This window comes from Oncorhynchus mykiss, chromosome 5, assembly GCF_057628025.1.
Source record: "Oncorhynchus mykiss isolate SJ-2025 chromosome 5, ASM5762802v1, whole genome shotgun sequence".
NCBI classification, from domain to species: Eukaryota; Metazoa; Chordata; class Actinopteri; order Salmoniformes; family Salmonidae; genus Oncorhynchus; species Oncorhynchus mykiss.
In genome coordinates this window covers 94,212,617-94,236,745 of record NC_143026.1, presented here as the reverse complement: position 1 = coordinate 94,236,745, position 24,129 = coordinate 94,212,617, and the positions used below count along the sequence as shown (strand labels likewise).

At 43.0% G+C, this 24,129-nt stretch overlaps 1 protein-coding gene across 8 annotated transcripts in view; it reads right to left on the bottom strand.

The window, feature by feature from the left end:
* The window catches only part of LOC110524860 (histone deacetylase complex subunit SAP130), a 44,629-nt gene that overhangs the window by 6,182 nt on the left and 14,318 nt on the right, over positions 1-24,129 (bottom strand). For 6 of the 8 annotated variants that reach the window (XR_016496385.1, XM_090236467.1, XM_090236468.1 and 3 more), the window contains exons 10-18: positions 22,429-22,528; positions 19,462-19,566; positions 16,928-17,338; positions 13,966-14,244; positions 13,157-13,337; positions 9,837-9,938; positions 8,554-8,924; positions 4,989-5,243; positions 4,719-4,844 (exon numbers count right to left, since the gene is read on the bottom strand). Coding sequence is in view for 7 of the 8 variants with exons in the window: in XM_090236467.1 (XP_090092593.1) it covers positions 4,719-4,844; positions 4,989-5,243; positions 8,554-8,924; positions 9,837-9,938; positions 13,157-13,337; positions 13,966-14,244; positions 16,928-17,338; positions 19,462-19,566; positions 22,429-22,528 (1,930 nt within the window). In the remaining variant the exon portion in view is untranslated. Of the gene's footprint in view, positions 1-4,718; positions 4,845-4,988; positions 5,244-8,553; positions 8,925-9,836; positions 9,939-13,156; positions 13,338-13,965; positions 14,245-16,927; positions 17,339-19,461; positions 19,567-20,554; positions 20,761-22,428; positions 22,529-24,129 lie in introns of those variants that run through there. The other 2 variants (XM_090236470.1, XM_090236469.1) reach the window with 2 other exon arrangements.

Below are 24,129 nucleotides of genomic sequence, written 5' to 3'. Positions count from 1 at the left end.
AAGCTGTTTTTACTTCATTGAGAGTGACTGGCATTGTGGCCGCCAATGGAACGGGCCAGCAGTACTATTACTCAGAGCCTCATATGAAATGACAAAATATATACATTCTATTGAGCCTACTGAGTATTCCCTTACAATACTTCTACTGCAGCACACCCTGTATGCTGCTCTGAGAGGCGTGTACAGTACCCAGATGATTTGGAGCGGCCCTACAGTACCCAGATGATTTGGAGCGGTCCTACAGTACCCAGATGATTTGGAGCGGTCCTACAGTACCCAGATGATTTGGAGCGGTCCTACAGTACCCAGATGATTTGGAGCGGTCCTACAGTACCCAGATGATTTGGAGCGGTCCTGCAGTACCCAGATGATTTGGAGCGGTCCTACAGTACCCAGATGATTTGGAGCGGTCCTACAGTACCCTGAGACTATTGCACCAGGTATTCCTCTTCTGTTCCCATGCTGGACACCAGGGCTTGATTACAACCTGTTACAATGTTGCCAACATGGCTGATCTTTCAGCAGGGGGAGTGGACGTGTTGAAGACCTGACTGGGTCCAGCACCGTGTGGTATAGATAGTTAAAGACCTGACTGGGTCCAGCACCGTGTGGTATAGATAGTTAAAGACCTGACTGGGTCCAGCACCGTGTGGTATAGATAGTTAAAGACCTGACTGGGTCCAGCACCGTGTGGTATAGATAGTTAAAGACCTGACTGGGTCCAGCACCGTGTGGTATAGATAGTTAAAGACCTGACTGGGTCCAGCACCGTGTGGTATAGATAGTTAAAGACCTGACTGGGTCCAGCACCGTGTGGTATAGATAGTTAAAGACCTGACTGGGTCCAGCACCGTGTGGTATAGATAGTTAAAGACCTGACTGGGTCCAGCACCGTGTGGTATAGATAGTTAAAGACCTGACTTGGTCCAGCACCGTGTGGTATAGATAGTTAAAGACCTGACTGGGTCCAGCACCGTGTGGTATAGATAGTTAAAGACCTGACTGGGTCCAGCACCGTGTGGTATAGATAGTTAAAGACCTGACTGGGTCCAGTACCGTGTGGTATAGATAGTTAAAGACCTGACTGGGTCCAGCACCGTGTGGTATAGATAGTTATAGACATGACTGGATCCAGCACCGTGTGGTATAGATAGTTAAAGACCTGACTGGGTCCAGCACTGTGTGGTATAGATAGTTAAAGACCTGACTGGGTCCAGCACCGTGTGGTATAGATAGTTAAAGACCTGACTGGGTCCAGCACCGTGTGGTATAGATAGTTAAAGACCTGACTGGGTCCAGCACCGTGTGGTATAGATAGTTAAAGACCTGACTGGGTCCAGCACCGTGTGGTATAGATAGTTAAAGACCTGACTGGGTCCAGCACCGTGTGGTATAGATAGTTATAGACCCGACTGGGTCCAGCACCGTGTGGTATAGATAGTTAAAGACCTGACTGGGTCCAGCACCGTGTGGTATAGATAGTTAAAGACCTGACTGGGTCCAGCACCGTGTGGTATAGATAGTTATAGACCTGACTGGGTCCAGTACCGTGTGGTATAGATAGTTAAAGACCTGACTGGATCCAGCACCGTGTGGTATAGATAGTTAAAGACCTGACTGGGTCCAGCACCGTGTGGTATAGATAGTTAAAGACCTGACTGGGCCCAGCACCGTGTGGTATAGATAGTTAAAGACCTGACTGGATCCAGCACCGTGTGGTATAGATAGTTAAAGACCTGACTGGATCCAGCACCGTGTGGTATAGATAGTTAAAGACCTGACTGGGTCCAGCACCGTGTGGTATAGATAGTTAAAACCCTGACTGGATCCAGCACCGTGTGGTATAGATAGTTAAAGACCTGACTGGGTCCAGCACCGTGTGGTATAGATAGTTATAGACCTGACTGGATCCAGCACCGTGTGGTATAGATAGTTAAAGACCTGACTGGGTCCAGCACCGTGTGGTATAGATAGTTAAAGACCTGACTGGGTCCAGCACCGTGTGGTATAGATAGTTAAAGACCTGACTGGGTCCAGCACCGTGTGGTATAGATAGTTAAAACCCTGACTGGGCCCAGCACCGTGTGGTATAGATAGTTAAAGACCCGACTGGGTCCATCACCGTGTGGTATAGATAGTTATAGACCTGACTGGGTCCAGCACCGTGTGGTATAGATAGTTAAAGACCTGACTGGGTCCAGCACCGTGTGGTATAGATAGTTAAAGACCTGACTGGGTCCAGCACCGTGTGGTATAGATAGTTAAAGACCTGACTGGGTCCAGCACCGTGTGGTATAGATAGTTAAAGACCTGACTGGGTCCAGTACCGTGTGGTATATAGTTAAAGACCTGACTGGGTCCAGCACCGTGTGGTATAGATAGTTAAAGACCTGACTGGGTCCAGTACCGTGTGGTATAGATAGTTAAAGACCTGACTGGGTCCAGTACCGTGTGGTATAGATAGTTAAAGACCTGACTGGGTCCAGCACCGTGTGGTATAGATAGTTAAAGACCTGACTGGGCCCAGCACCGTGTGGTATAGATAGTTAAAGACCTGACTGGGTCCAGTACCGTGTGGTATAGATAGTTATAGACCTGACTGGGTCCAGCACCGTGTGGTATAGATAGTTATAGACCTGACTGGGTCCAGCACCGTGTGGTATAGATAGTTAAAGACCTGACTGGGTCCAGCACCGTGTGGTATAGATAGTTAAAACCTGACTGGGTCCAGTACCGTGTGGTATAGATAGTTAAAGACCTGACTGGGTCCAGCACCGTGTGGTATAGATAGTTAAAGACCTGACTGGGTCCAGCACCGTGTGGTATAGATAGTTAAAACCTGACTGGGTCCAGCACCGTGTGGTATAGATAGTTAAAGACCTGACTGGGTCCAGTACCGTGTGGTATAGATAGTTAAAGACCTGACTGGGTCCAGCACCGTGTGGTATAGATAGTTAAAGACCTGATTGGGTCCAGGTATGGTGTGTTTGTGTAGTGAGGAACATGTAACTTTCAATTTCTTTAGTTTGGGGGCTTTCATCAAGGGAAGTGTTTTAGTTTGGGGGCTTTCATTACGGTGTTTCTTTAGGTTGGGGGCTTTCATCACGGTCTTTCTTTAGGTTGGGGGCTTTCATCAAGGTTAGTGTTTTAGGTTGGGGGCTTTCATCAAGGGAAGTGTTTTAGGTTGGGGGCTTTCATCAAGATGTTTCTTTAGGTTGGGGGCTTTCATCACGGTGTTTCTTTAGGTTGGGGGCTTTCATCAAGATGTTTCTTTAGGTTGGGGGCTTTCATCAAGGTAAGTGTTTTAGGTTGGGGGCTTTCATCACGGTAAGTGTTTTAGGTTGGGGGCTTTCATCAAGATGTTTCTTTAGGTTGGGGGCTTTCATCAAGGTAAGTGTTTTAGGTTGGGGGCTTTCATCACGGTAAGTGTTTTAGGTTGGGGGCTTTCATCAAGATGTTTCTTTAGGTTGGGGGCTTTCATCACAGTGTTTCTTTAGGTTGGGGGCTTTCATCAAGATGTTTCTTTAGGTTGGGGGCTTTCATCACAGTGTTTCTTTAGGTTGGGGGCTTTCATCAAGATGTTTCTTTAGGTTGGGGGCTTTCATCAAGGTGTTTCTGCACCTGGCTCCCACTAACATACCCCATTCAAAGACACTTCCATCTCGAGGCTTAAAAATCCTTCTTTAACCCGTCTCCTCCCCTTCATCTACACTGATTTAAGTAGATTTAATAAGTTACAACAATAGGCGATCATAGCTTTCACCTGGTCAGCCTATGTCGTGTTTTGAAATACTCAGTGTATAAGCCTGGAATATCAACCAATCAGAAGTGGCCTTAGTGGGAGTAACCATAGAATTGTATAGGAGTGACCTTTACTGAGTAAAGGATTTGTCAGGCACTAGTTAACACAGTCAAAAAGTCAGAATACTTGCTAAACTCTTGCGCATTTCCACAAAATGTTAGTTTACATGTAACCGTAACTAATAAAGGCCAGGTTTTATGCGTTGGGTCCATCAGACCTTCCGCACACTTGGGTGGAAGTGTCTGGGAACGAGAAGAGCTGTAATGTGACTAACATCACTTGACGTTAAAGAGTGTGCCGTCCTTCAGCACAACACCTCACCCTTTATGAAGCATGACATGTTAGAGTCACTCAGAGAGAGAGAGAGGTATGTTAGACTCTTAAAGAGTGTGCCGTCCTTCACCGCAACACCTCACCCTTTATAAAGCACACGATTATATCACAGTTGACATAGTGGGTTACGTCACATTTGACATTGGTGATCGCATCACTCAGTTATGCCACATTTATGAACCCTTTGTAAAGCCTGACGTACGGTTACGGATGCTTTGTAACACATTTATGTAGTGCTTATGAAGGCATTATGAAGCCTTTATAAGCTGAACGTCATTTAAAGCAGGACCTAAAAGCTCATACATGCTTATAAACAACTTATCCTCTGACATAGACAACCAGAGTTCTAAATCAGTAATGAAAATAACTTAATAGTAGCATACTTAGAGCGACATAATATTAGAAGCCTCATAATAACACATTATAAAGGCTCACACATGCTTATAACACCTTATATGCATTCCAGAACATATGTAATAAAATACACTATGTCTGCTAGTCAGAACCTCTTCATAAAATGTTTAAAAAAAGGACGTTCTGAGATACGTTTTTTGTTCAGCGTTCTGATTGGACCAATACTGACCTTTGATCCGGATGTCGCTGTACCTCTGGAAGTGGTGATAGGCTGCCTTCCAGGGGTTCCTATAGTGACGCAGCAGAGTGACAGGTGGGCGCGGCCTGACAGGGACGTAACGCACCCCTTCCTCATCTGAGAGAGATCACAGCAAAGCACTAGTATCAGAATTGATACCAACTTGGAATTTCACTTGACTCCCTGATTTGACTGAACTGAAATGGAATCGACCCCACCGTGGTGAGTGCCACTGGGCATGGTTTAGTGGTATCCACCCACCCACATACTCTCTGGGAGGGGACTCTCTCCTCTTAGCCCTGCTGCCCAGGGGCCTGTGGCCCATAGCCCTGTCCTCATCTGTACTGTTGGTCTCCACCATTTCAGTCTCTTCTGTGGAAATGACGTGCTGCTGTTTACGGGGCTTCTTCCTGGGGGAGGCACCAGGAACCAGGTCCCCTGAGGAGGGGGTCCCGTGAAGGGACCCGGCCTGGCGGGGCTGGGTGATGAGGCCTGAGTTCGTCGAGGGCTGGGGCACTGAGGAGAGGAGAGGAGTTGGGGGGGGGGGGGGGGGGGACAGACATGTAAATCACAGTACAGGCATGTCCAACCAGTTTTATTTCCTTGTTTAAGAAAGATAGATGGGACTGGGTAGCTTTCACAATTAATCTTTCCTGGAATCCTCACATTAAGCGTTGGCGATGTCTAGAATGACACATCGTCCAGTCATTGATATATGATAGCATTGTGTATTTTGGTTTTCTTAGAGGGGGGGGGGGGGGGGGAATTTAATATGCAGTATAATTTGGTGCATAATGTCATTCTTACTTAAAATGGTTACAAAAGCCAAAAACAATCTCATTAAATAAATGTTTTAAAACATGTATTAGGCCTAGATATGTTTTTGGGGTCAATGCTGCAGAATGATTTTCCCATTGGTAGGGCTGTTTCACTTGTCCATAAGAACACTCAAGATATCAGTTATGTTTTATAAACTGATATTATAGCCGTATCAAGTGTAGGCTATTGTTATTTCATCTTGATAATCTGGGTAAACACAGACGCCTGCCTTTACTGAGTAACTATAGTACAGCCTGCCTTAGTAACTATAGTACAGCCTGCCTGAGTAACTATGGTGAAGCCTGTCTTAGTAACTATAGTACAGCCTGCCTGAGTAACTATAGTGAAGCCTGTCTTAGTAACTATAGTACAGCCTGCCTGAGTAACTATAGTACAGCCTGCCTTAGTAACTATAGTACAGCCTGCCTTCACTGAGTAACTATGGTGCAGCCTGTCTTAGTAACTATAGTACAGCCTGCCTTAGTAACTATAGTACAGCCTGCCTTCATTGAGTAACTATAGTGCAGTCTGCCTTAGTAACTATAGTATAGCCTGTCTTAGTAACTATAGTACAGCCTGTCTTAGTAACTATAGTACAGCCTGCCTTAGTAACTATAGTGCAGCCTGCCTTCATTGAGTAACTATAGTGCAGTCTGCCTTCACTGAGTAACTATAGTACAGCCTGCCTTAGTAACTATAGTATAGCCTGTCTTAGTAACTATAGTACAGCCTGCCTGAGTAACTATAGTACAGCCTGCCTTAGTAACTATAGTACAGCCTGCCTTAGTAACTATAGTACAGCCTGCCTTAGTAACTATAGTACAGCCTGCCTTAGTAACTATAGTGCAGCCTGCCTTCACTGAGTAACTATAGTACAGCCTGCCTTCACTGAGTAACTATAGTACAGCCTGCCTTAGTAACTATAGTATAGCCTGTCTTAGTAACTATAGTACAGCCTGCCTGAGTAACTATAGTACAGCCTGCCTGAGTAACTATAGTGCAGCCTGCCTTAGTAACTATAGTGCAGCCTGCCTTGGTAACTATAGTACAGCCTGCCTTAGTAACTATAGTACAGCCTGTCTTAGTAACTATAGTACAGCCTGCCTTCACTGAGTAACTATAGTGCAGTCTGCCTTAGTAACAATAGTACAGCCTGCCTTAGTAGCTATAGTACATCCTGCCTTAGTAACTATAGTACAACCTGCCTTAGTAACTATAGTGCATCCTGTCTTAGTAACTATAGTACAGCCGGCCTTAGTAACTATAGTACAGCCTGTCTTAGTAACTATAGTACAGCCTGCCTTAGTAACTATAGTGCATCCTGCCTTAGTAACTATAGTACAGCATGCCTGAGTAACTATAGTACATCCTGCCTTAGTAACTATAGTATAGCCTGCCTTAGTAACTATAGTATAGCCTGCCTTCACTGAGTAACTATAGTACAGCCTGCCTTAGTAACTATAGTGCAGCCTGCCTTAGTAACTATAGTATAGCCTGCCTTCACTGAGTAACTATAGTACAGCCTGCCTTAGTAACTATAGTACAGCCTGCCTTAGTAACTATAGTACAGCCTGCCTTCACTGAGTAACTATAGTACAGCCTGCCTTAGTAACTATAGTGCAGCCTGCCTTAGTAACTATAGTGCAGTCTGCCTTCACTGAGTAACTATAGTACAGCCTGCCTTAGTAACTATAGTGCAGCCTGCCTTAGTAACTATAGTGCAGCCTGCCTTCACTGAGTAACTATAGTGCAGCCTGCCTTAGTAACTATAGTACAGCCTGCCTTAGTAACTATAGTACAGCCTGCCTTAGTAACTATAGTATAGCCTGCCTTAGTAACTATAGTGCAGCCTGCCTTAGTAACTATAGTACAGCCTGCCTTCACTGAGTAACTATAGTGCAGCCTGCCTTAGTAACTATAGTATAGCCTGCCTTAGTAACTATAGTGCAGCCTGCCTTAGTAACTATAGTACAGCCTGCCTTCACTGAGTAACTATAGTGCAGCCTGCCTTAGTAACTATAGTACATCCTGCCTTAGTAACTATAGTACAGCCTGCCTTAGTAACTATAGTGTAGCCTGTCTTAGTAACTATAGTATAGCCTGCCTTAGTAACTATAGTACATCCTGCCTTAGTAACTATAGTACAACCTGCCTTAGTAACTATAGTGTAGCCTGTCTTAGTAACTATAGTGCAGCCTGCCTTCACTGAGTAACTATAGTATAGCCTGCCTGAGTAACTATAGTACATCCTGTCTTAGTAACTATAGTACAGCCTGCCTTAGTAACTATAGTACATCCTGTCTTAGTAACTATAGTACATCCTGTCTTAGTAACTATAGTACAGCCTGCCTTAGTAACTATAGTACAGCCTGCCTTAGTAACTATAGTGCAGCCTGTCTTAGTAACTATAGTATAGCCTGTCTTAGTAACTATAGTACAGCCTGCCTGAGTAACTATAGTGCAGCCTGCCTTCACTGAGTAACTATAGTGCAGTCTGCCTTCACTGAGTAACTATAGTACAGCCTGCCTGAGTAACTATAGTGCAGCCTGCCTTCACTGAGTAACTATAGTGCAGTCTGCCTTCACTGAGTAACTATAGTACAGCCTGTCTTAGTAACTATAGTACAGTCTGCCTTCACTGAGTAACTATAGTACAGCCTGCCTTCACTGAGTAACTATGGTGCAGCCTGTCTTCACTGAGTAACTATAGTACAGCCTGCCTTCACTGAGTAACTATAGTACAGCCTGCCTTAGTAACTATGGTGCAGCCTGCCTTCACTGAGTAACTATAGTACATCCTGCCTTAGTAACTATAGTATAGCCTGTCTTAGTAACTATAGTACAGCCTGCCTTAGTAACTATAGTATAGCCTGTCTTAGTAACTATAGTGCAGCCTGTCTTAGTAACTATAGTATAGCCTGCCTTAGTAACTATAGTGCAAGGCAAGGAGAAAGGACGTGAGGTATTACGGAAAGACGAATTGAGATGGAAACGTTCCCACAGTTACCTGGTTGATACATCTCCATAGACTCCGCCTCCTGCTTGATTTTGACACCTGTGTGGGCGGAACCTCCGCTGCATGCTGCCGTGCTACTGGCTGCGGGCTGGGTGGGGGAGGCGACAGTATTGGCCATGGAGGCGGGGCCAGGGGGTGTCACGGCCATGGCGGCCGACAGGGCAGAGAGGTGGGTATTGGAGCTGGGCTGGGAGGGGGGTGGAGGACCACGGGGGGCCAGCAGGTTGGAGGGGATAGCCTGGGCTGCGGAGGAGACCGCCTGCTGCTCCACTCCTCCCTGGGAGGGTAGAGTCTCCACTGCTGCCATGACTAGGACTGGAGGAGCCACCATGGTCATGTGACCCTCTGCTTTAGGCTTCACTCTGACAGGGAGAGAGAGAGGCTTGTTAATTAAGACTCACTCAGAGAGAGAGAGAGAGAGAGAGAGAGAGGTATGTTAGACTCTGACAGAGAGATGTTAGAGTCACTCAGAGAGAGAGAGAGGTATGTTAGACTCTGACAGAGAGATGTTAGAGTCACTCAGAGAGTGAGAGAGGTATGTTAGACTCTGAAAGAGAGATGTTAGATCTAGGAAATAGCGTGCCATCTAGGAAATATTTTTTTTATTTAACCAGACGGGGCTGGGATAAAACATTTTTTTTAAAAATAACATATAAATATAGGACAAAATACACATCTTGACAAGAGAGACAACAACATGGCAAGGCAGACAACACAGCATGGTAGCAACACAGCAACAACATGGTAGCAGCACAACATGACAACGTCATGGTAGCAACACAGCATGACAACAACATGGTAGCAACACAGCATGACAGTAACACGGTAGCAACACAGCATGGTAGCAACACAGCAACATGGTAGCAGCACAACATGACAACGACATGGTAGCAACACAGCATGACAACAACACGGTAGCAACACAACATGACAACAACATGGTAGCAACACAGCATGACAGTAACACGGTAGCAACACAACATGACAACAACACGGTAGCAACACAGCATGACAACAACACGGTAGCAACACAACATGACAACAACACGGTAGCAACACAACAACATGGTAGCAACACAACACGGTAGCAGCATAAAACATGGTACAAACATTATTGAGCCCAGACAACAACGCAAACGTCAAGAAGTTAGAGACAACAATAAATCACACAAAGCAGCTATGTAGGATGACATCTAGGAGGCAGTCTAAACCCATTACAGGACATGCATGACCCAGGCTTTGAATGAATGATTAATTATTCTCTGAGGGCTCACCCTGCAGGTCTTGGTGGTCCTGCGCCTCTCACTCCTCCCTCCACTCTGCTGCTGGTAGCCTCACCAGGCCCTGCCGGGATCAGATTCTTACCAACACCACACCTAAACACACACACACACACACACACACACACACACACACACACGTTAGGCTGGGCGATATCAATTTCATTTGAATGTTCCAAATGCAAATCGCAACAATCAAGTTATTTATTTATTTTCTCATTCTGTTTTTATGAGCGTTTATGTCATTTTTTTGGTCTCGTCTCCGTCCCTCCTTCTGCTCTGTGGTCACCAAGCCCCTCCAGCATTTCAGTCCCACACTGTAACGTGCTAGCTGTCTAGTCTTGTGTTTTAGATATTTGCAACAAGCACCAAAAAAAAATAGTCATTAATATAAGCAATTGGGGCAACTTGTTCTAACTCAGATAAATAAGCATCATCTTTTTTCCCCAGACAGGCCAGTTGATTTCAACATGTAAACAAAGTGACCCAGGCTGTGTTGTTCAGAGACCAGACAGAAGGACAGTGTATTCACAATTGTTCAACTGTTCTATCTCGTTAGCGAGCAAAAAGATTCAAGTTGGCTAGACTTTAAATATAAAAGACGAGCTGGCTTCTCACTGGCACCGTTGGTATGGGCTTGAGAGATTGTTAATGAACAGGGCTTCTCCAAACCTTTTCACTCAGCCCCCCCCTTCCGGCATCGGGGAACATCCCGGCCCCCGGCCCCCACCACCTCTATTTCTATGGGCACAAGCACTGTTTATGACACCAACTGTTCACCCCCCCCCCCCCTCTTGTTGGCGGAGAGAACATTTTGCAGTTTTAAAGCAAATTTTCTTGCAATTCTACACATTCTGTCATGTGGTGCAGAGAACACTTTGCAGTTTTAAAGCTAATTTTCTTGCAATTCTACACATTCTGTCATGTGGTGCAGAGAACACTTTGCAGTTTTAAAGCTAATTTTCTTGCAATTCTACACATTCTGTCATGTGGTGCAGAGAACACTTTGCAGTTTTAAAGCTAATTTTCTTGCAATTCTACACATTCTGTCATGTGGTGCAGAGAACACTTTGCAGTTTTAAAGCTAATTTTCTTGCAATTCTACACATTCTGTCATGTGGTGCAGAGAACACTTTGCAGTTTTAAAGCTAATTTTCTTGCAATTCTACACATTCTGTCATGTGGTGCAGAGAACACTTTGCAGTTTTAAAGCTAATTTTCTTGCAATTCTACACATTCTGTCATGTGGTGCAGAGAACACTTTGCAGTTTTAAAGCTAATTTTCTTGCAATTCTACACATTCTGTCATGTGGTGCAGAGAACACTTTGCAGTTTTAAAGCTAATTTTCTTGTAATTCTATATGTTTTGCCATGTCTAATGTGTATTCATGCAACATTTGAGTAACTTGAATAATACAACAAAATACAGTGCCTTGCGAAAGTATTCGGCCCCCTTGAACTTTGCGACATTTTGCCACATTTCAGGCTTCAAACATAAAGATATAAAACTGTATTTTTTTGTGAAGAATCAACAACAAGTGGGATACAATCATGAAGTGGAACGACATTTATTGGATATTTCAAACTTTTTTAACAAATCAAAAGCTGAAAAATTTGGCGTGCAAAATTATTCAGCCCCTTTACTTTCAGTGCAGCAAACTCTCTCCAGAAGTTCAGTGAGGATCTCTGAATGATCCAATGTTGACCTAAATGACTAATGATGATAAATACAATCCACCTGTGTGTAATCAAGTCTCCGTATAAATGCACCTGCACTGTGATAGTCTCAGAGGTCCGTTAAAAGCGCAGAGAGCATCGTGAAGAACAAGGAACACACCAGGCAGGTCCGAGATACTGTTGTGAAGAAGTTTAAAGCCGGATTTGGATACAAAAAGATTTCCCAAGCTTTAAACATCCCAAGGAGCACTGTGCCAGCGATAATATTGAAATGGAAGGAGTATCAGACCACTGCAAATCTACCAAGACCTGGCCGTCCCTCTAAACTTTCAGCTCATACAAGGAGAAGACTGATCAGAGATGCAGCCAAGAGGCCCATGATCACTCTGGATGAACTGCAGAGATCTACAGCTGAGGTGGGAGACTCTGTCCATAGGACAACAATCAGTCGTATATTGCACAAATCTGGCCTTTATGGAAGAGTGGCAAGAAGAAAGCCATTTCTTAAAGATATCCATAAAAAGTGTCGGTTAAAGTTTGCCACAAGCCACCTGGGAGACACACCAAACATGTGGAAGAAGGTGCTCTGGTCAGATGAAACCAAAATTGAACTTTTTGGCAACAATGCAAAACGTTATGTTTGGCGTAAAAGCAACACAGCTCATCACCCTGAACACACCATCCCCACTGTCAAACATGGTGGTGGCAGCATCATGGTTTGGGCCTGCTTTTTTTAAGCAGGGACAGGGAAGATGGTTAAAATTGATGGGAAGATGGATGGAGCCAAATACCGGACCATTCTGGAAGAAAACCTGATGGAGTCTGCAAAAGACCTGAGACTGGGACGGAGATTTGTCTTCCAACAAGACAATGATCCAAAACATAAAGCAAAATCTACAATGGAATGGTTCAAAAACAAACATATCCAGGTGTTAGAATGGCCAAGTCAAAGTCCAGACCTGAATCCAATCGAGAATCTGTGGAAAGAACTGAAAACTGCTGTTCACAAATGCACTCCATCCAACCTCACTGAGCTCGAGCTGTTTTGCAAGGAGGAATGGGAAAAAAATTCAGTCTCTCGATGTGCAAAACTGATAGAGACATACCCCAAGCGACTTACAGCTGTAATCGCAGCAAAAGGTGGCGCTACAAAGTATTAACTTAAGGGGGCTGAATAATTTTGCACGCCCAATTTTTTAGTTTTTGATTTGTTAAAAAAGTTTGAAATATCCAATAAATGTCGTTCCACTTCATGATTGTGTCCCACTTGTTGTTGATTCTTCACAAAAAAATACAGTTTTATATCTTTATGTTTGAAGCCTGAAATGTGGCAAAAGGTCGCAAAGTTCAAGGGGGCCGAATACTTTCGCAAGGCACTGTATATGGGCTTTAAAAAAACAACGTTAGCTGACATGGGCTAGTTGATCTGGACATTTCTGACACGTTTGAAATATCTCTCCGATTCAGTAGGTGGTGTTCAGCAGGCCTGACACAGAAGACAACAATGAGGTCCTATCTAAACTGTTTTATTACACAGTTCCCTAATGAACATGACCCTGGGCTCAGAGGCTCAGTCACCCTTCAATGGCTGGCAGATTGATTGATTGATTGATTAATTGACCGACTGATTGACTCACCCCTCATTGGCTGGCTTCTTGCGGAGGATGCTGGGTCGAGGGGAAGAGACCAAAGTGGGCCCTCCGCCTCCTACTCCGCCCTGGGGGTGTGTCTGTACCATGGTAGCAACGGGCTGTGCGGCGCCAAACGGGCTGCCCATAGGAGCAGCTACAAACGTACTGCCGTCAGCCAATACCATCCCTGTAGAACAGACACAGGTTCTTATAATCATAGATTCAGCCAATTACCATCCCTGTAGAACAGACACAGGTTATCATCAGCTATAGATTCAACCAATTACCATTCAATACCATCCCTGTAGAACAGACACAGGTTATCATCATCAGCTATAGATTCAACCAATTACCATCCCTGTAGAACAGACACAGGTTATTATCATCAGCTATAGATTCAACCAATTACCATCCCTGTAGAACAGACACAGGTTATTATCATCAGCTATAGATTCAACCAATTACCATCCAATACCATCCCTGTAGAACAGACACAGGTTCTTATCATCATAGATTCAACCAATTACCATCCCTGTAGAACACAGACAGGTTCTTATCATCAGCTATAGATTCGACCAATTACCATTCAATACCATCCCTGTAGAACAGACACAGGTTCAGATGTACAGTCATATATTTATCATCAGCTATAGATTCGACCAATTATCATTCAATACCATCACCTTCAGCAGATGCTTTTATCCAAACATATATTTCCGTACAATATTTTCAGTATGTGTTTTCGGGTCCCTGTGAGTCATATTCAATAAGCGGCTTCTTGAGGCCATGTTTAGCGTTAGTGTACTGTAGATTACCAGATGGTTTGGCCTCAGGCTGCTGCCCTGCGATTGGTGCCTGCTGAATCCCCTGTGTGCCGATTGGACCGGAGCTATGTAACCCCTGCACTCCCATTGGTGCAGGCTGGATGCCCTGGGCTCCAATTGGTTGAGGCTGGATTCCCTGGGTGCTGATTTGTGCAGACTGTAGACCAATCCTGTCCACGGCCATCAGCTGCATGGGGTTGAGGTGAACGGTAGTGGCCACGGCCACAGCAGGCTGGCTGGGCAGAGCAGAGCTCGGGGTCTGGGGCGTCACTGAGGAGAGGAGGGGGGTGTCAGTCAAAGCAGACTTGGGACATGATGCCAACTGATCCTTAAGGTATTCACACTTGTATTTTTTTATTATTACAATTATGATGATTTCTTAAAATGTATTATAAATGGTTTCCCCCAATTATTATTATTATTATTATTATTATTTGTTTTAATTATTATAAAAAAATATATATTATATTTTTAAATTATATATATTTTTTATATATTTTTTTATTACAAAAATCACAAGGAAGGGGTAACATTAAAGTATTATTATATATATTATATTATTATTATTTGTTTTAATGATTATAATTGTTTTATTATATTTTTAAATTATATTTACATTTATTTTTATTTTTTATTATTTATTACAAAAAACACAAGGAAGGGGTAATATTAAAGTATTAGAACACGAAGGACAAACACTACAGCATCAAGACACTATCAACCACTACAGCATCAATACACTATCAACCACTACAGCATCAAGACACTATCAACCACTACAGCATCAAGACACTATCAAACACTACAGCATCAAGACACTATCACACACTACAGCATCAAGACACTATTAAACACTACAGCATCAAGACACTATCAACCACTACAGCATCAAGACACTATCAACCACTACAGCATCAAGACACTATCAACCACTACAGCATCAAGACACTATCAACCACTACAGCATCAAGACACTATCAACCACTACAGCATCAATACACTATCAACCACTACAGCATCAAGACACTATCAACCACTACAGCATCAAGACACTATCAACCACTACAGCATCAAGACACTATCAAACACTACAGCATCAAGACACTATCAACCACTACAGCATCAAGACACTATCAAACACTACAGCATCAAGACACTATCACACACTACAGCATCAAGACACTATCAACCACTACAGCATCAAGACACGCATCAAGACACTATCAAACACTACAGCATCAATACACTATCAACCACTACAGCATCAAGACACTATCAACCACTACAGCATCAAGACACTATCAAACACTACAGCATCAAGACACTATCACACACTACAGCATCAAGACACTATCAACCACTACAGCATCAAGACACTATCAACCACTACAGCATCAAGACACTATCAACCACTACAGCATCAAGACACTATCAACCACTACAGCATCAAGACACTATCAACCACTACAGCATCAAGACACTATCAAACACTACAGCATCAAGACACTATCAACCACTACAGCATCAAGACACTATCAACTACTACAGCATCAAGACACTATCAACCACTACAGCATCAAGACACTATCAAACAATACAGCATCAAGACACTATCAACCACTACAGCATCAAGACACTATCAACTACTACAGCATCAAGACACTATCAACCACTACAGCATCAAGACACTATCAACCACTACAGCATCAAGACACTATCAAACACTACAGCATCAAGACACTATCAAACACTACGGCATCAAGACACTATCAAACACTACAGCATCAAGACACTATCAAACACTACAGCATCAAGACACTATCAACCACTACAGCATCAAGACACTATCAACTACTACAGCATCAAGACACTATCAAACACTACAGCATCAAGACACTATCACACACTACAGCATCAAGACACTATCAACCACTACAGCATCAAGACACTATCAAACACTACAGCATCAAGACACTATCAAACACTACAGCATCAAGACACAATCAAACACTACAGCATCAAGACACAATCAACCACTACAGCATCAAGACACTATCAACCACTACAGCATCAAGACACTATCAACCACTACAGCATCAAGACACTATCAAACACTACAGCATCAAGACACTATCAACCACTACAGCATCAAGACACTATCAAACACTACAGCATCAAGACACTATCACACACTACAGCATCAAGACACTATCAAACACTACAGCATCAAGACACTATCAACCACTACAGCATCAAGACACTATCAAACACTACAGCATCAAGACACTATCAACTACTACAGCATCAAGACACTATCAAACACTACAGCATCAAGACACTATCAACCACTACAGCATCAAGACACTATCAACCACTACAGCATCAAGACACTATCAACCACTACAGCATCAAGACACTATCAACCACTACAGCATCAAGACACTATCAAACACTACAGCATCAAGACACTATCAACCACTACAGCATCAAGACACTATCAAACACTACAGCATCAAGACACTATCACACACTACAGCATCAAGACACTATCAAACACTACAGCATCAAGACACTATCAACCACTACAGCATCAAGACACTATCAAACACTACAGCATCAAGACACTATCACACACTACAGCATCAAGACACTATCAAACACTACAGCATCAAGACACTATCAACCACTACAGCAGAGCCATCCTTATGTGTGAGGGTGTCTACTACTACTACTATCAAACATGTATCAGTCTTCCTGCAGCAGAGCCGTCCTTATGTGTGAGGCTGCGTGTGCATGATAGTGATATAAAATATATGTCATAGTTTCCTTTTTCATCATCACAATCTTACTCTTTGTGTATTGGGGCAACATATTCCCGAGTCAATTCAATAGATCTTTTTTTGTTGTTGTACCCAAGAATACATACAGTATATATGCATGTTAAGGTATTCACCTGGGTACTGTCTGATGGTGGACACGGAGCTGGTGATGGGGGTGTAGGTGTGTGTCCGGGGGTAAGGAGAAGAGGAAAAAGTAGGCAGGAAGTACTGGAAGTGCACTGGTACAGGCGGCCTGTTGTCACTCCTGGCCTCGATGGTGACAGGGTTAGGAGAGGAGCGGTTGCCAGAGATGGAGATCAAGTTGGTCCTCTCTACGGGATAGTCTGATTGGACACGGGGGGAGGTGTGGGCTATGGGCTGGTAGTCTGATTGGACACGGGGGGAGGTGTGGGCTATGGGCTGGTAGTCTGATTGGACATGGGGGGAGGTGTGGGCTATAGGCTGGATCAGGTTGGTCCTCTCTCCAAGGTAGTCTGACTGGACATGGGGGGAGGTGTGGGCTATGGGCTGAGGTACCACTTTAGCTGTTGATACAACACAGGAAGGGGGAGATATAATACAACAGAATACACTTAAGCTGTTGATACAACACAGGAAGGGGGAGATATGACACAACAGAATACACTTCAGCTGTTGATACAACACAGGAAGGGGGAGATATGACACAACAGAATACACTTCAGCTGTCGATACAACACAGGAAGGGGGAGATATGACACAACAGAATACACTTCAGCTGTTGATACAACACAGGAAGGGGGAGATATGACACAACAGAATACACTTCAGCTGTTGATACAACACAGGAAGGGGGAGATATGACACAACAGAATACACTTCAGCTGTTGATACAACACAGGAAGGGGGAGATATGACACAACAGAATACACTACAGCTGTTGATACAACACAGGAAGGGGGAGATATGACACAACAGAATACACTTCAGCTGTCGATACAACACAGGAAGGGGGAGATATGACACAACAGAATACACTTCAGCTGTTGATACAACACAGGAAGGGGGAGATATGACACAACAGAATACACTTCAGCTGTTGATACAACACAGGAAGGGGGAGATATGACACAACAGAATACACTACAGCTGTTGATACAACACAGGAAGGGGGAGATATGACACAACAGAATACACTTCAGCTGTTGATACAACACAGGAAGGGGGAGATATGACACAACAGAATACACTTCAGCTGTTGATACAACACAGGAAGGGGGAGATATGACACAACAGAATACAGATAGAAATACTCTTTAAAGGACATCCAAACATAAAATAAATAATGAATGCAAAAAGCCCACTAGTGGGTTTGAATGTGTCTTGAGTATTTTTGTGCACTAGCTTTCAATGAATCTGAGTATTAAATAAAAAGTTGCTTAGGAGCTAGTAGCAGAGCTGCCATATCTTAGGAGCTAGTAGCAGAGCTGCCATATCTGTCATATCTTAGGAGCTAGTAGCAGAGCTGCCATATCTGTCACATCTTAGGAGCTAGTAGCAGAGCTGTCATATCTTAGGAGCTAGTAGCAGAGCTGCCATATCTGTCATATCTTAGGAGCTAGTAGCAGAGCTGCCATATCTGTCATGTCTTAGGAGCTAGTAGCAGAGCTGCCATATCTGTCATGTCTTAGGAGCTAGTAGCAGAGCTGCCATATCTGTCATATCTTAGGAGCTAGTAGCAGAGCTGCCATATCTGTCACATCTTAGGAGCTAGTAGCAGAGCTGCCATATCTGTCATATCTTAGGAGCTAGTAGCAGAGCTGCCATATCTGTCACATCTTAGGAGCTAGTAGCAGAGCTGCCATATCTGTCACATCTTAGGAGCTAGTAGCAGAGCTGCCATATCTGTCATGTCTTAGGAGCTAGAAGCAGAGCTGCCATATCTGTCATATCTTAGGAGCTAGTAGCAGAGCTGCCATATCTGTCATATCTTAGGAGCTAGTAGCAGAGCTGCCATATCTGTCATGTCTTAGGAGCTAGTAGCAGAGCTGCCATATCTGTCATATCTTAGGAGCTAGTAGCAGAGCTGCCATATCTGTCACATCTTAGGAGCTAGTAGCAGAGCTGCCATATCTGTCATATCTTAGGAGCTAGTAGCAGAGCTGCCATATCTGTCACATCTTAGGAGCTAGTAGCAGAGCTGCCATATCTGTCATATCTTAGGAGCTAGTAGCAGAGCTGCCATATCTGTCATATCTTAGGAGCTAGTAGCAGAGCTGCCATATCTGTCATTTCTTAGGAGCTAGTAGCAGAGCTGCCATATCTGTCATGTCTTAGGAGCTAGTAGCAGAGCTGCCATATCTGTCATATCTTAGGAGCTAGAAGCAGAGCTGTCATATCTTAGGAGCTAGAAGCAGAGCTGCCATATCTGTCATATCTTAGGAGCTAGAAGCAGAGCTGTCATATCTGTCATATCTTAGGAGCTAGTAGCAGAGCTGCCATATCTGTCATGTCTTAGGAGCTAGTAGCAGAGCTGCCATATCTGTCATATCTTAGGAGCTAGAAGCAGAGCTGTCATATCTTAGGAGCTAGAAGCAGAGCTGCCATATCTGTCATGTCTTAGGAGCTAGAAGCAGAGCTGTCATATCTGTTGGCGCCATCTTACTTACTTATACAGGCTGTTACTCACCAACTGGGATGGTAGAGGTGGTCAGTGCTGTGGCGTGGGAGGAGTGTGTGGGCATCGTCATGGTGACGATAGTACTGCTGGTCATCTGGGTGTGTGGCGCAGTGCCTGAAAGAGGATCATGGGACAGAGGATCACGGGACAGAGAATGCCATTTGTTTCAATGAGGAATCGTTAAAAAGGGCGACTGCACTTCCTGTTTTCAGATTTGGGTTCGTTAAGAAATGTTAGCGGTCCATTCAAACGTGAGTTGGTTTGGGGCGGTGGTTTGATGTGGGTCTCGTGTGTTCGCAGACGGTGAGACGGTGAGCCAAACGATTTAGCAAAATAGTGTACGGCCGTGGCAAAAGTGGTTGAACTTTGGATAGCTCATCTCCGGGGCTAATTAGGGACCATTAAATCAAATGGTGATTTGAAACAGGTGTAGACCTTACAGTGAAATGCTTACTTTACAAGCCATTTAACCAACAATGTATGTAAAAAAAAAAAAATGTTTTAAAAAAAATGTTTTAAAAAAAATATTTAAAAAAAATTCAACAAATAAATAAAAGTAACAAATAATTAAAGATAATAAATTACAATGTAAATGAGACAATATTTTAATTTGCACACTTTTTTATTTCTCATTAAATGCTTTCAAAATGTGTATGGAATTTATAGTTGGTTTGAGGCAGTGTTTCCGCCGTAGTCATTTTCGTGTGGCGCTGCGCCGTGGCTAAGTTATTGCCGACCACGCCCTAAAATATGGGACATAAAATATATACAAATCGGACACATTGAAGATTCTACAACAGTCCACGTTAACGTTTCCTCTGAAAAATCAGACTACCCCATTATAGAATAGTTGATCTATTTACCTAGTCATGTGATGGTGTTATTATAGTAGAATAGTTATTCTATTTACCTAGTCATGTGATGGTGTTATTATAGACAATAGTTATTCTATTTACCTAGTCATAAAATGGTGTTATTAAACTAAACCAGACAATAGATGATCTATTTACCTAGTCATGTGATGGTGTTATTATAGACAATAGTTGATCTATTTACCTAGTCATGTGATGGTGTTATTATAGACAATAGATGATCTATTTACCTAGTCGGCTTGTTGTTGTGTGTCCTATGCCAGATAAATATTCCTCTCGAAGCGCATTCAAGTTACGAGTGCCATAGGGAGGGAAACATGCATTCTGACAATCGCGGGGGAAAAAAACAGACGTTTTCATGGCCTTGTTAGAAAGAGAGAGGGAACCCAACTTTCCATTCCTACTCATTTCTCAACTCCTAAAATATGTGAACTGTACCAGTTCTTTGCAGCAGCATGTTTAAACGCGTTTGGAATGAGTGCAAAAGGGGAGAGTGGGGCTAAACGTAACATGGGTCAACTGGAGGTTAACTTGGGGGAAAGACGCCACCCAACCTCAAAATAATTTTGGGGGGTTAGTGACTTAAATTGTGATGAGACAGATTACATTTTTAGTTGAGCAAGTTTAGTGGCAACCAGGGGAAGTATTGGATGGGGGGGGGGGTGGGGCAGACATGAAGGGGTGTCTGTGAGAAGTACAGGCAGGGGGCATTTTACCCTGGGTGGCGGTTTACCCCAAGTTACCCTAACATGTAGGCCTGCATTATATTTACTGTGTTGATACATGTTTTTTGGTACATAAAATGAATCAATAGGATGCCAACTAGTTAAAATATCACATTTGAGATCTAGCTAATGATTAGCCCAATAGTGTAAATGCAGATAGACAACCACATGCTTAAGCCCATGTATTTATAGCCATTAGCGATAATGCTATTTTCTAATAGCATGTATTATAATACGGGCCATGCATAGGCTATATGCATGGTCCAATATGTTAAAATTATTTAAACAAATTATACCATTAGCCCATGTAATTGGGCTGATTACAGGAAGGTAGAAATTATATTTTATATGGTTTCAGCATTATTTTATTTTTTATTTATTTTGGAGTAGAATGACCTTTTAAAATGTTTGAGTCACCCAGATAACATGAACTATGACAAAATGTAGAATTGTAGGAAATTTGCTTTAAAACAGCTAAATATTAGTCCCTGCGGCTAACAGGAGGGCCTCTAAACCCCGGTCAAACCTTGTACAAGTACCTGACAAAATAAAGGAGACACAGACATAAAAGTGTCTTAAATCGGACGTTAGTCCCGCACGAGCTGGAGTTGCCCACCCCTGGTTTACATAGGTGTCATGCTCATCCAACCATTCACTGACCACTCATGTGGTTTGGGGATAGCCATGGTAGCTAAAATAATGGCCTGTCCAGCATTTTATACATGCCCCTAAGCATGATGGGATGTTCTTTGCTTAATTAACTCAGGAACTACACCTGTGTGTAAGCACCTGCTTTCAATATACTTTGTAAGCATCATTTACTTTCCATTATTTCTGGCAGTTACCTTTACACTGTAATTTACCGATGGTCCCTAACTAGCCCCATAGGGATATCCAAAGTGAACCCAATTTCACCACGGGCATTACGATCGGGTCGCATGCAGCTGCACTCCGAATTGATAATTACTGATGCTGTGGGCAGGATTGAAACAAACCCAACTTTAAATTTACGTTGTGACACAGTCACGGCCACAAACCACACACACACACACACACACACATGTTTTGGACGAGACCGACTTCATGACCAAAATTATCCCATTTCCAATTTGTAGTCAATTTCGACAGTAGAATAAATGTTTCGGACTCATATTGATGCCACATAGGCCGTTTTCTAAATTAAGTCGATTTTTAGGGGATGTCGGTATTTAAAAACGTCCATGTTATTCATCTCATTCATTATGATCGAAACAGGATGAACTGATCCGATATCAAGCACTCTTTGTAAATATGAGTCCTAGAATGGTGACCTCGTAGAATAACATATTAAAATTCATCACTAAAATGTAATTGAATAGGATCTGTGTGGGTGGTGTTACCTGTAGTGGTGGTGCCTGGGACAGTGGTGGTGGTGGTGGTGGTTAGAATAGGTGCCACCGTTGCCGCAGCAACCGGAGTCCCAGAACAGAAGATGGATTTCTGTAATAGAAAGAAGTGTATTTTCTTCTATTTTTCCTGTCAAAGTGTCACCAGAAAAACCTGACTTGAGGAGAACAACCGTAGAACATCTTACCCTCCCCTCCTCCGTATGTATTTGGACAGCGAAGCTATAAATAAAAATTTTTAAAAAATGGTACATTTTGGCCATAAACAGTACTCCACCATTTTGGATTTGAGATCAAATATTTCATATGAGGCGACCGTACACCTTTTATTTCAGGGTATTTTCATACATATCTTGTTTTACTGTTTAGAAATGAAAACCTGAAATCAGATATAAAAAAAAAAAAACACACACACACAGTACCAGTCAAAAGTTTGGACACCTCTACTCATTCAAGGGTTTTTCTTTATTTTTTACTAGTTTCTACATTGTAGAATAAAAGTGAAGACATTTTAACTATGAAATAACACCTATGGAATCATGTAGTAACCCCAAAAAGTTTTATCAACAAAGGTGCAGTAAATTGCTGATTTCTGAGGCTGGTAACTCTAATGAACTTATCCTCTGCAGCAGAGGAAACTCTGGGTCTTCCTTTCCTGTGGCGGTCCTCATGAAAGACAGTTTCATCATAGCGCTTGATGGTTTTTGCGACTGCACTTGAACTTTCAAAGTTCTTGAAATATTCCGTATTGACTGACCTTCATGTCTTAAAGTAATGATGGACTGTTGTTTCTCTTTGATTATTTGAGCTGTTCATGCCATAATATGGACTTTTTTTAAACAAATGTCTTCTGTCTTCTGTATACCACCCCTACCTTGTCACATCACAACTGATTGGCTCAAACACATTTTGAAGGAAAGAAATTCCACAAATTAACTTTTAACAAGGCACACCTGTTAATTGAAATGCATTCCAGGTGACTACCTCATAAAGCTAGTTGAGAGAATGCCAAGAGTGTGCAACGCTGTAATCAAGGCAAAGGGTGGCTACTTTGAAGAATCTCAAATATAAAATATATTTTGATTTGTTTAACACTTTTTTGGTTACTACATGATTCCATATGTGTTATTTCATAGTTTTGATGTCTTCACTATTATTCTACAATGTAGAAACTAGTAAAAAAAATAAAGAAAAACCCTGGAATGAGTATGTGTTCTAGAACCCTGGAATGAGTAGGTGTTCTAGAACCCTGGAATGAGTAGGTGTTCTAGAACCCTGGAATGAGTAGGTGTGTTCAAACTTTTTGACTGGAACTACATGTGAGAATGCTGCTCATTGACTACAGCTCAGCGTTCAACACAATAGTGCCCACAAAGCTCACGGGGGCCCCTCAGGGGTGTGTACTTAGTCCCCTCCTGTACTCCCTGTTCACCCACAATTGCGTGGCCAAGCACGACTCCAACACCACCATTAAGTTTGCTGACGACACAACGGTGGTAGGCCTGATCACCGACAATGATGAGACAGCCAATAGGGAGCAAGACAAAAGCGCTGATCGCGGACTACAGGAAAAGGGAGGGCCGAACACGCCCCCATTCTCATCCGCGGAGCTGTAGTGGAATGGGTCGAGAGTTAAGTTCCTTTGTGTCCACATCACCAACAAACTATCATGTCCCAAACACACCAAACCAGTCG